This window comes from Budorcas taxicolor, chromosome 3 (genome assembly GCF_023091745.1).
Source record: "Budorcas taxicolor isolate Tak-1 chromosome 3, Takin1.1, whole genome shotgun sequence".
NCBI lineage: Eukaryota > Metazoa > Chordata > Mammalia > Artiodactyla > Bovidae > Budorcas > Budorcas taxicolor.
In genome coordinates, this window is record NC_068912.1 from 66,885,283 (window position 1) to 66,898,610 (window position 13,328).

Genomic DNA, 13,328 nt, shown 5'->3' on the forward strand with positions numbered 1-13,328 from the left:
TCCCCTGCAATGTAGGAGACGTGGGTTCGATCCCTGGGTAAGGAAGATTGCTTGGAGGAGGAAATGGCAACTCACTCCAGTGTTCTTGCCTGGAAAATTCCATGAAAAGAGAAGCCTGGTGGGCTGCAGTCTATAAGGTCGCAGAGTTGGGTACAACTGAGCACGCACTTATTAGTCGCTCCATTATAAATTCACATTCCACCCTTTTGCTCTGTATACTTACCAGTTTATAATTATACAGCCCACACCAGTATTCTTGTCTAACGAACCTCATGAACAAAGGAGCCTGGCGGGCTACAATCCATAGGGTCACAGAGAGTTGGACACAGCTGAGCACACCTGTGCACACACACAGACACACACACACCATGCTGTACATTAGGTCTGCAGAACTTACTCGTAACCGAAAGTTTGTACCCTTTGACCAATGACACACATACCCTGCCTCCTGCCCCAGGCCCCACAGCCCCTGCCCACCCTCAATAACCTCTACTCTTTCTGCTTCTTTGAAGTCAACTTTTTTAATTCTCCATTTAAGTGAGATCATACAGCATTTGTCTTTGTGTATCTGACTTAATTCATTTAGCATCATGTCCTTAGGTTTTATTCATGTTGTCACAAATGGCTTTGACAGATTTCTTTCTGTCTTATGGCTGAATAATATTTCTGTGTGTGTGTGTGTGTGTGTGTGTGTGTGTGTGTGTGGAGGAAGACAGAGAACACCATTTTCTTTATCCATCCATTCACCTATAGAGCTATTTCTTTGGTTGTTACTATCGTTTATAGATCAGAAATTTCTTTTCCCCTTTCAGATTCAGTTATCTCTGCTGTTTTTTGTGAGTCTAGTAGAAGTACCTTTATTCATTCCACAAAATTTTGACCCTAACCCATTATATTCCAGGCACTTTGCTAAGTGCTAGGGGATTCAGCAATAAACAGACTCCCTTCCCTTACTCTGTTTTCATCTCATAAATAATTTAGAGACATTAAAGGAGTGAAATAGTTGAGTATGACTAGAGTACATACTGGAGAGTAGTATGAGGCTATTTAGTTGCCTTGGGAATTTTGCCAAATTTTCTCCTTAAGTGTGGGAGAACCTTTGGAGAAGTTTAAGCAGAGAATAATATGAAATTTACATTTGGGAAAGATCATTCTATTTTCTTAAAATATAGAACTCTTAGGAATGCAGTGGATTTACAGAGGTTAACTCTTAATCTCTGACTATAGTATTGTTAAAATCTTTAAATAATTTGTTCTTGTATGCTTTTTTATGTAATTGGGAAAAAAAAAAGTAGATGGGGAAAAAGATCACTCTGGCCTTAATATGGAGAATGAAGAGGAAGAATGGCTAACAACAGAGACTGGTTGGGAGATTCTCCTGGTTAATTTAGACAAAAGATGAGAATGTCCTCAATTTGACTGATGGGTTTGGAAATATAGGGATTAACAGGTTTGAGAACACCATAAATGTTAGAACTGGTTATACTTGGTGGGATTGGAGGAAGTAAAATTGAGGCCATGAACTACAGATTGACTGGTACAAATACTTATGTATGCTGTGACTGATACATTTAAAACAAAATTCTTGTACCTCTGATCCTTGAGAGTGGCCATTAGCCAGACTGTATTAAGTGATTTTCTTGTTTTGCTCTTTCAGTGGTCTTGCTTCTCCCTTTAGAGATTTTCCTAATTGACAGCTCTGTCTTTTCAGGAGGAAACTCTCTCTACTTCTCATAATTCTATTGAAAAACCCAGCTGTGGCTAGTTTGCCAGTGTGTCAGCCACTCTAGTTGGCCTAATGATAAGAGAAATTAGAAATGTTATTTACTTTGATTTCTAAATTGCACAGAGCACACCTTGGCTCCCACAATGTCACAACACTGAGAAAGAGCTAAATCTGCCTTTTCTTCATGATGGGCATTGGTTATTAGGAGCCTTCTTGGCTTTGGAAAGTAACTGAGTAAGACAAAAGTTCAGAGCGGATTTTGTGTTCACTTGGATTTATGTTAGTTATGGTAACCTGTTTTAAATAGTTCTGTAACATACTTGGATAGTTTAACTATGGGGGTATTATGTCAGTGCTTCTCAGTCACAGTCATTGTATACTGGTCTGAGGTACCTTTCAAGAAAGTAACTACTAATAATCAAATGCCCAGGTTTGGAGATGATTTTAGCTTAATACTTTTTCTCTCTGAATTTTTATTAGTGTGATAACTGTGGCATAGAACCTATCCAGGGTGTTCGGTGGCATTGCCAGGATTGTCCTCCGGAAATGTCTTTGGATTTCTGTGATTCTTGTTCAGACTGGTAAGTGTTTCCTTCACTGTAGGTCTTAAAATTTTGACAAGAGCCCCTCAGCTACTAGTGAGTTTGATTTCTTAAACTACTTAGAAAACCACCACAGAAATTTTCCTTAATCATACCACATCTCAAGTAACTTTCCATTAGAGATTTTGATTAATGGATTTAAACAGGAAGAGCCATGAGGAACTTTGAGAGTATCTCTAGCAAAATGCAAGCAGTACCATATAATGATGTGTTTGTGTGTGTTTTCATTGCAGCCTTCATGAAACAGACATTCACAAGGAAGATCACCAACTAGAACCTGTTTATCGGTCAGAGACATTCTTAGACAGAGACTACTGTGTGTCCCAGGGCACCAGTTATAATTACCTTGACCCAAACTACTTTCCAGCAAACAGATGACATGGAAGAGAACATCATACACTAGTCCTCTTCAACACATAGCAATGGTATCATTGTGAATTATGTGCACAGTTTGGAAAGATTCTCTGCTTTCCCTGAAATGACACTCACAGCATGACAGCTTCCTGAGTGTTCTCGTCAAGTCCAGCTCTGCACCGTTGTGGCTCTAGATCACTGTTCAGCAGCTGAACATACCTGGTGAGCGAAGGGTTTCCCTGGTGAAATTCTCACCCCCACCTTAAAGCCTTTTAGGTGGTGATCTTAAGTGGGGGAGATGGAAACGAGAGCACATATTAAAGAGAGAGTAAATTCCAAAGGTTTCAAAGAACTTGGTCATAACTATGCTAATGAGAAGACAAAGTATTTATATTAAAACAGTTTAGTAGCTTTCAGTTTTGTGAAAATAGTTTCCAGCACAGAAACTGACTTCTTTAGACAAAGTTTTAACCAATGATGGTGTTTGCATCTAGGATATATACACTTTAAAAGAACTCACTGTCCCAGTGGTGGCCCCTGATGGCCTTTAGTAAATTGGAGCTGCTTAACCATATTGATGTCTAATTTCTTTTAACCAGAATGAACTGTCCTTATTACCAACAGTGAAGCACTACAGGAGGCAGCTGTGGCATTGCTTCCTTAACCAGCTCATGGTGTGTGAATGTTATAAAATTGTCACTCAGATATATTTTTTAAATGTAATGTTATATAAGATGATCATGTGATGTGTACAAACTATGGTGAAAAGTGCCAGTGGTAGTAACTGTGTAAAGTCTCTAATTCACAATATTAATTTCTTTAAAATACACAGCCTTCTGCCTCTGTATTTGGAGTTGTCAGTGCAACTCATTGAAGAAAACTGCCTAATATAAAAATCATATATATGATAATAATTTCCCTCTTTTGTAGTCTGCACAAGATCCATAAAAGATTGTATTTTTATTACTATTTAAACAAGTGATTAAATTTAGTCTGTGCAGTGAGCAAGAGTTCACATGCATTCTTTTATACTGCTGGATTTTGTTGTGCATCATTTAAAACATTTTGTATGTTTCTTCTTATCTGTGTATACAGTATGTTCTTGAATAATGTTCATTTGTCAGGAGAACTGTGAGAAATAAACTATGTGGATACTGTCTGTTTATATTATAGAATGCTTGTTGTGACTTCCTTTGGTTAGATTTTGGATTCTTTTGTTTTAATGAGTGTTAAAACAAAAAAATTTTTTAAGGTTTTTTTTTTTTTTTTCCTTTACCTATCCTTTAAGAAGAATATGGACTATATGATGGAAAAGAGTAAACTTGAGAAACTCTGTAAAAGATGGTAATGTTTTCACTCAGTGTGTTTGCTGAAACACTAAACTAGGTTTAAAAAAAGAATGCATACCATGGTTAAAGAAAAAAGGCAATAATTAATGTCCAGATGTGAAAACTAAACTTATGTTGAAAATTTTTACTCAGTTCTTTTTGATGAAAGTAAGCCTCCCCATGTGTTAAATAAGTAGTTTTTGAAAATCACTGTATTCTCTGGAAATTATTATTGATTAATGGAAAATGTAAATATTCTACGATTTAAGTATACTGACACAATTTTTAGTCTCCTGTTTTTTCCAGTTTTAAATCAAGGGGACATTATTTACCAGTCCTCTTCAATACATTGTAGTATACTGAAATTATACCCTGAATTTTTTTAATTGAGAAAAGTAATATAATTTTAACTATAGAAATATGAGAATTTTAAAAGTAATATATTGATTAAAGTATACTGATGATTTTGGTAAAATATATCACATCAGAAAAAAGGGAAATGGGCTTGAGCTAAACTTTATGCCCTGAAATTATTAGTTGGGGGAGGAAAAGGGGAATGAGCAGTTTGGGCATTTGGCTATTAAACTGCAAGTGAATATTCCAGAAGCTCTACCTTCAACTTGTAGTAAGATAGTAGGTGGCACTGATGGTAACTTCTGTAACTTCTGTGTTTGTATAGGAATAATACTAATCAATTTTTAAGAACCATTCAGAGCCATTCAAAAATCCCATAAACTATCATGTATGCTTTGAAAGAGTAATAACAATTGTTATGATAAACAGAGCAGAATAAATCCACTTAAATCTTTTTTAAGGGCAAAAGATTTTTGAAAATTTTGAGTGACAAAGAGGATTCTTTCTTGCTTAAGCAAAGATGTGTTTATTTTGCATTTCTCAGCTCTAAGCAAATAGTCCTCATGACTTTAGAAGGGCAATAGTTAGTGGTAATGTGTATTGTTGTTTTAATTTGAAGATTGCAGGAATGGGCAGGGCTGTCATTTGCAAGTAGGCCTTCCGTCTCCTACATGGAAGCATTGGCGTTGAGACAAACATAGACCTACTTCTTAAAGCATCACTTATTCAGTAGTATTCAGTAGGTCAGTTGTATTTTCTGAAATATTATGCTCAAGTTATTTGCTAAGAACTGAAGGAACTTCCGTTGTTGTTCAGTTGCCCAGTCGTGTCCGACTCTTTGCGACTCCATGGACTGTAGCACGCCGGACCTCCCTGTCCCTCACCATCTCCTGGAGTTTGCCCAAGTTCATGTTCATTGCATCGTTGATGCTGCCCAGCCATCTCATCCTCTGACACCCTTTTCTTCTGCCTTCAGTCTTTCCCAGCATTAGGGACTTTTCCAGTGAGTCATCTGTTCGCATCAGATGATCAGAATACTGGAGCTTTGGCTTCAGCATCAGTCCTTCCAGTGAATATTCAGGATTGATCTCCCTTAAGAACTTTTAAGGACACCTAAAACCACTGCTTTCAGGTTTAGGCAGTGGGGATTTTGTTTGGTGTGATATGTGCTAAGAATAATAGCAAACACTAATAGAGTGTTATGTGCCAAGCAAGCGTATAGTAACAGATTTAATTCTTACAATTTTATGAGGCAGGTTCATTTATTATCCTGGTTTCATATCAGGAAATCTAGCCAGAGAGGTTAAGTAACTTGCCCAAGGTCAATATGGTTAGTAACGTGGTGATGCTTAGGTTTAGCCCAGACAAATTGCTCCCAGGTCAGCGTCTGCCTCACTACCCTATTTCCTGCGCAGGAATATTCCCTTTGTCAGGGGTCACTGAGGTGTTGGAGGTGAAGGTGTGCAGTAGTTGCTTTTCTGTCTTATTCTGGTGTGCTGTGCATGCTAGAGTATAAATCTGAGCAAATGTCCAGGATTATAGCTCAGAATAGAGAAGCACATCTGTGGATGGGGAAAAAGCACTCAGCCTGCCCTGTGATGAATTAAGGAAACAAACATAATTTACATATTCTAATTTGACAGCAAACATGTGGTCATAAGGCTTTTTAGGCAAAGCTGGGACTAAAGGCTTGGGTCTCCTGCCTCACGTACAGTTTGTTTTCCCTGCATGTTTGGTACCTCCCAGCATAATAGTATGCCATGTCCATTTTTCTCTCCTTTTCCCTTTTGTTTAAATTGCAGAACACAACAATTTACTGGGGTGTGAAGAACATTTTTTTTTTATGAAATGAAAAAAACAGTATATGACATGTAGTAAGGATAAATACTTTGCAAAAATTCTATGTTATAAACATAAGAGTGGCATGCTATATAAATTACTATATTTCTTACTGTGGGTAACAAAGTTTGAAGGCTGTTATTTCTAGGTACATTGAATGGACTTGAAAGTCTCCAGATAACAAGTAGGTTTTTCCACAAGATTATGCAGGTATTGTTCTGTGTAGGTTCTAAAGGTTAGTTTTTATTTCATATCTTGATGAACAGTGTGCTTCTATTTATATGATCCTGAGGCGGCCTGGGGGGAACCTTTTCCCTTAAAGTTCAAGTACCTGATTAAATGGATTTTTGAGCATGGTGTCACATTTAGCTCCATGAAGACAGAGACCATCCCTGTCTACCTTTATACCTACAGTCTGGCTCTTAGTATATTCTCAATAAATATTTATTGGTAATAGGACTGATGTTTTGGTTACATTTTTTTCTCTAGAAAGTTAAAAACCAGCTATGCCTGAGTGTCTGCGAGTGTGTCTGTGGGACCCTTAGAAGGTTTGCCTCAGGAGATCTTTGCAGGGCTCTGGGAGGACTAAAGGATTATTACATCCTGTCTTATTTAGAGGATGTGGTTCAGACCTAGGTGGCTGAGATTTTGGTCCTCTCTGGGACCCCATTTTCTGCCATGTTTTTAGAGTGATGTAATAGAAACTAGAATGGAAATTCTGTTGTTTAAATGAGACACTCAATAAATGTTGACAAAGAACTACCTTTTACTGAGCACTAGGAACTAGTAAATGATTTACATGTATTATTAACCTCTTTAATCCTCACAACACCTCTGTGAGGTTACTTATGGTTGTGACCTCCACTGTACATATGAGAAAAACAAAGGTTCAGAGGATTTAAGTGTTAGCCCTCCATAATGATGCATATGTGTAGAACTGAGGATACGGAGCCTTGGCTTTCTGAAGCTTATATGCTAATGCTAAAGATCTGCAGTAAACAAGTAAATAAAAATACTATATAATTTTAGGCAGAGATAAATGCTGTAAAGAGAAATAATGCTTGAAAAAAAAAAGAATTATCAAGACCAGTCTGTCATTTAGAAGGAGTACTCAGAGAACACCTCAACAAGAGTCAGTATGAACAGAGACCTAAATGGGGTGAGGGATTTAGCCTTGTGGATAATCTGGAGGAAGAAGCAGAAGGATAGCGAGGCCAGGGGTCCTGATCTAGTAGAGAGCTTAGCTTGTTCAGGCAACAGAGGGCCAGTGTCATTTGAACCAGATGAGCAAGAGGAGAATGGTAGTTGTTCGGGTGAGAGAGGCTACAAGGCCAGATCAAGTGAGGCTCTGGATGTAGATCATTGTAAAGGAGTTTGTGTTTTGATATTTTATACACACAGACAAAGTCTTCTTCCAGGGGCAGAGACCTCTAAAGTCCTTTCCTACTATACAGTCTTACGACTTTAGTGATGTCATGTCAAGCCATTCAAATCAGTAGACTATTTGAGCAGTTTTGTAGAAGACTTGATTTGTACCTCTAGATACTCTTTGGGGCAAAGCCATTTACCCCTGCTAATTTTTTTTTCTTAAGAGGGTAGCCAACTGCAGCCATAAAAGCCGTGGCTGGGTTTGTCTGCTGCCCTGCTGTCTGTCAAAGCTGTGGTGGGCATGGACTGTTTACCAATATGTGGTATGTGTTTAAAGAATGTTAATCTCAACAAAGAGTCATTTTGTGTTTTCTGGCACAACTGATAATTTTCATCCTGTAACTCTCTCTCTAATTTGCTCAAATACTCTTTGTGTTCCCCTGTAGAGAGTGTTACAACTTGGGGTAGTAATAAAGTATTTGACAACTGTGTGAGCTGTAGGAACATGCCCCTTTTTGTTAATAGAGACATAATTGTAACCAAAGAAATTTAATTTCTTCTTTAGCAAACACTGACATTTCTGTTTAAGAATGACTGCTAGAGTAAAAGGAAATATGAAAATTACCATGTATCATGAATACACTGAGAGTGCTCTCTGTAATAGCTCAAAACTGATCTATGGCCAAAATTAAAACCATATGAGCATATCATAAATCTCAACTATTACTGTGTTTGCCTTTGAAATTCTGTTTGGAATAAGGCTTCAAATGCTTTCCAGAATGATGTGAGTTACAAATAAATAGAAAAAGAGTTATCCTGTGTTCCATTTATTTTATTTGTACATATCCATTTCAAGAAAAAAAAAAAAGATTTTAAAAATACAATTCTGTCCCAGAAATGAATCCTTCAATCCTGCACAACCATTGAAGAAAAAAAAAAAAATCATGCAAATTGAAACTGTGGTATTTTGTAGTGACTAAATGCAATTATTCCAGTAGAATATATAAGAAACTCTGAATTGGCAGCTGATAGCACAAAAGAGAACCCAAACTTCACTGGTTTGATTTGAGGAAACACAGTTTTACATATGGATATAAGGTTTGCAAACCTCTGTAAAGGGCCTTTATAGAACAAATACAGCATTAAACTCTGATAAACACTGTGTACTGACATGCCTCTTCCTCCCACGTCAGTTTTGTTATTACATTTCTTGCTTGGTAACTACACAGGTGACATAAGTTGACGTTAGTCCAGTGAATGCAAAAACAAATCACCTCATGCTTTTAAATTCTGTGTGGTCATTGGTATTAATGTGTAATTCCCCAGATGCACCAACTATTTTATAGAAGAGTCTAGGTTAGACAGCTTATCCAGTTTGTACTCTTAGCCAATATGACAGTATTCCAAGTAGCCAGTTTTATAGAAATGAATAGAGAAATGTTATTTGGTGACTAGTCTAGATTTTGCTATCTTGGAAAAAGCTATACACTTTCAAATTTTTAAAAGCTCTTATAACATTTTTAGAAATCTAATCAAATTTCTTAGGAACAATTGGTGTTCACTTGTTAACCCAATCTCTGTGATTCTGAGCTGGATGAGACTTTGAGGAAACAGCTTCCAGAGGGAGATGCCCCAGCTTGCCCCCCATATTAAGGGCCTTAGGTAACAACAAATCTTGAAGAGAGGAAGGGAGATGTGATGGGGCATTAAGGACGCTAACTCCTCCCTCTCTGAGGAGAGTAGAATCAAATGATTAGTCCTGAAGGCACAACTGACACAGACGGGCACTGCACTGCTGTTCACATACTAATTAGCTCTGAGGTGACAGAAAAGAGTGCGTGCTGTGAGTGCAGACTGCTGTCTGACTGAGGAAGAAAAGGCTGGATAATACCAAATACACCATGCATGATTTCCACACACCTCTCAGGTCAAGCTGGGAAGCAAACAGCAATGTCAGGATTTTGAGGCAGGGGACACAGAAGGTTTAAATTGAAACATACTGTGTTAAGCAATGAACCTTTTAATATTTTTCTCTGTTCCACTCTCAACATACATGCATTTTTGCCTTCAGAAAATAGAGTCAATAGCTGTGCAGAGTTGACGAAAAACTTCTTCTGGTGTGCCCTCTGCATTTATCTATGTTTAAAAGGAAGAAAGAGAAAGTTTTAAGAAATGTTTATAAAACCATTTTTAGTAATAAAGATTACCTGCTTATAAGTTGCAGTGCAAAAGTTTAAAACACAGGACTCCAAAACCATGGAGAAAAGCGTAGTTGTTTAAAAACTAGGTGCCTAATTAACAAAATGAGATACCACTACACACCTATTAGAATGGGCAAAGTCTAAAACATCATCAAATGCTGGTGAGGGTGGGGAGGCACAGGAATGACGGGAATGCAAAATGTACAGCCACTTGGGAAAACCATTTGTCTATTTCTTACAAATTAAGCATTAGCATATGGTCCAACAGTTTGTGCTCCTTGGCACTTATGCTATTGAGTCCACACAAAAACCTGCACACAGGGTTATAGGAGCTTTATTCATGATTGCAAAAAATTGGAAGCAACAGAGATGTCCTTAGTTAGGTGAGTGGATGAATAAACTGTGGTGCATCCAAACAATAGGATATTTAGAGCTCAAAAGAAATGGGCTCTCAAACCATGAAAAGACATGGAGGAAATGTAAATACGTATTACTAAATGAAAGAAGCCAATCTCAAAAGGCTGCATACAGTGTAACAAAAACGACAAAACTATGGAGACATAGTAAAAGAGCTGGGGGGAGAGAGGAATGAGTAAGTGGAACACATGATTTTTATGGCAGTGAAACTATTCTGTGTGATACTGTAACCATGGATCCTCGCTGCTATACCTTTGTCAAAACCCATAGAACATGCCACACCAAGAGTGAACCCTGGGACTCCCCTGGTGGTCCAGTGGCTGAAGACTCCATCCTGTCAATGCAGGGGCCCAGCTTTTATCCCTGGTCAGAAAACGATCCTGCATGCCACACCTAACGGTTTGCATGCTGCAACGAAGACCCAGTGCTGCCAAGTAAAAGTGAGCCCATAATATAAATTCTGTTGAGTGGTGATGATGTGTTGATATAGGTTCATCAGTTATAATGTATGTGCTACTCCTGTGTGGGATGTTTTGTGGGGGTGCAGGGTGGGGGGAGTTGTTTTTCTGGTTGTGCCTTGTGGCTTGCAGGATCTCAGTTCCCTGACTAAGGATTCAAACTGGACCATGGCAGTGAAAACTTGGAATCCTAACTACTAGAACCTCCAGGGAATTCTGTGTAGGATGTTGATAGTGGGAGAGGTTGTGTGTGTTTTGAGCCAGGGAGTATATACTCAAGTCTTTCCATGACCTTTAACAATAATTTGTTTACTTCAATAGGCTTCCTAGTCTTTGCTGTTGTTGTTAATGCTCAATTTTGTGGTGAACCTAAAACTGGCCCAACAACAACAGCAAAGACTAGGAGCCTATTGAGGTAAACAAATTATTGTTAAAGGTCATGGAAAGACTTGAGTTAGTTAAAATGAGACTTCTGAGTGTTCTGGATTATTTGGGGCAGGGGAGGAATAGGGCAGAAGTTGGGGGATAAGAGGGACGAGTGTGGAGAAAGCAAGAGCTGGGACCTCAACTTGCAGGGGTGCTAAATGCTAAGGGCAGAGTCCTCTTGGAGACTTGATACACCGGGACAAGGAGCCAGCTACAGAGGAAGGAGAGGGGAGCTGATTTTCTGGGCATGAAGGCGCTACTATCCCTTCCTCTCAAAATTCCCTAAAATCATGCCAACTGCTGAGATTTGTCCCACTGCACATGTAGTGTCCATAGAAAGTAGAAGCCTGGTGATTGGAATGAGACAGAAGGGTTGGGGTAGTGAGCTTCCTCAGACTTCATCTCCAGAGGTTCTCATTTGGTGAGTTTGGGCTGGCCTTCTAATCTGCATATTTAATAAGTTCTCCCAACAATCTTGATGTGGGTCAGCTTGGCCCACACTTTGAGAAACACTGGATGATTGGTTCAACTCCTGTCTACATTCTTTGTGCAAACTAGTTTCAAAGGAAGGGGAGAGGCTAGAAGAACAGGTTGGGATGAACTTGTATCGCCATAGATTTGCCTGTTTGGACATTTTATGTAAATGGAATCACATAATATGCAGTCTTTTGTGACTTTTCTTTCACTAAGCATGTTTTCAAGGTTCATCCACTCTTTGTCCCCTGCCACTGCCTGTTGTCCTGCCAAGCAGTCCTCTAACCCACCTCGTCAAATACTGGGAGGAAGGAAGAGAAAAAGAGACTGATTTCATTTTCCTCACCTCTTCTCACCGAGGGTGGGTGAGAAGTAAATCCATAGCCTAGGCTTATAATTTACATGATCTGTGACCGTATCAGTAAAAGATGTATGAGGTCTCTGTTCCCCAGGAAGTTCCCTGAGCAGCAAGACTCTACAACCTTTCAGTACATCCTTGTAAGTTTTCTCTCCTGGTTTCCAATGCTTTGTACCTGGCACAAACACTTCCCAAAGTTCACTCCAATCTCCCCCAGAAGAAGCAGCTAATTAGACTACGGATTGACCCCAAGTCACTTTCTACTTTATTTGCATGTAAGTATTCTCATTATAAATATCTAATCCAGGGACGCCTGTAGAGGGGTTTTCAGTTTGGTTACAACCTCTGGTTCATTTGGACAAACCCTAACTAGTTATGGGTCCTCTCTTATCCTCACAAGGTGGTCGATATTTTGCAGTTTCCTCTTTATCTGTTCTCCATAATGTCTTGTTGAACTCTCTAGTTGCATTTAACTGACCTAACATGTCCCCTATTTCTACTAACTAGTCCTGTAACATTTTCCTCTTCCAACCCACTCTTCTAACCAATACCACCCAGCACTTGTAACCTTACATGCTTTTCTAAATTTTTCATCCTTCCAAAAGAAACCCATGCTTATGTTTCCCACTTGTCTCCTATCTAATACTCATCTTGTTTCCTAACACTGATAAGTTATTAGTACAAAAAATTTCTTTTAAAAGAACACTGATTACATCCTCTCTTTTTCCCTCCATTTTTCGTTGATTGATAACCTGCTAATTCAGTGTAATGCCAGTGTCCAATTCACATAATTTGGTTGACTGTTATCCAGAATTTTTTCTAGACTGATGAAAACACATTTGTTCATTACAACAGCATTTCTTTCTATTGTTAACTTTCCCTACTTGTCATCGTAATGAAATAATGGCTCTTTCAACATTTTCAAGTGGTTGCAGTTCACCGTGATGTTCAACTTTTTACTTCTTGGCCACATATAACCTACCACTATCCCAAATATCTACACAGCCAGTTCTTTGACGACAGGGCCATCACTCAGCATTTGTACCCTCAGAGCTTGACTCTAGAGAGGTAGGCAAAGGAAAGAGAAGTTGAATGAAAGAAAGTGTCCTCTCCAAGTGACACTTCCCACCTCTCCACTGGATCCTCTCCAGTGATCTCACTCCTGGGCATATGTTTGGAGAAAACTATTATTTGAAAGAATACATGCACCATAGTGTTCATAGCACTATTTACAATAGTTATGACATGGAGGCAACTTAAAGGTCCATCGACAGGTGAATAGATAAAGAAGATGTGGTACATAGATACAATGGAATATTATCTGACCATTAAAAAGGATGAAAGAATGGCACTTGCAGCAACATGGTTGGACCTAGAGATTGTCACAATGAGTGAAGTAAGTCAGAAAAAGACAAATACTAGA

General features: G+C 38.6%; 2 protein-coding genes across 2 annotated transcripts in view; one reads left to right on the top strand and one right to left on the bottom strand.

Moving 5' to 3' along the window:
* ZZZ3 (zinc finger ZZ-type containing 3) overlaps positions 1 to 3,613 on the top strand; it is a 62,438-nt gene extending 58,825 nt beyond the window's left edge. The window contains exons 10-11 of the mRNA XM_052637381.1: positions 2,207 to 2,307; positions 2,562 to 3,613. Coding sequence (XP_052493341.1) covers positions 2,207 to 2,307; positions 2,562 to 2,706 — 246 coding nt within the window. The 3' untranslated portion in view covers positions 2,707 to 3,613. The remainder of the gene's footprint in view (positions 1 to 2,206; positions 2,308 to 2,561) is intronic.
* Positions 3,614 to 9,638: 6,025 nt separating this feature from the next.
* AK5 (adenylate kinase 5) overlaps positions 9,639 to 13,328 on the bottom strand; it is a 270,567-nt gene continuing 266,877 nt past the window's right edge. The window contains exon 14 of the mRNA XM_052637682.1: positions 9,639 to 9,707. Within this exon, the coding sequence (XP_052493642.1) occupies positions 9,639 to 9,707 (69 nt within the window). The remainder of the gene's footprint in view (positions 9,708 to 13,328) is intronic.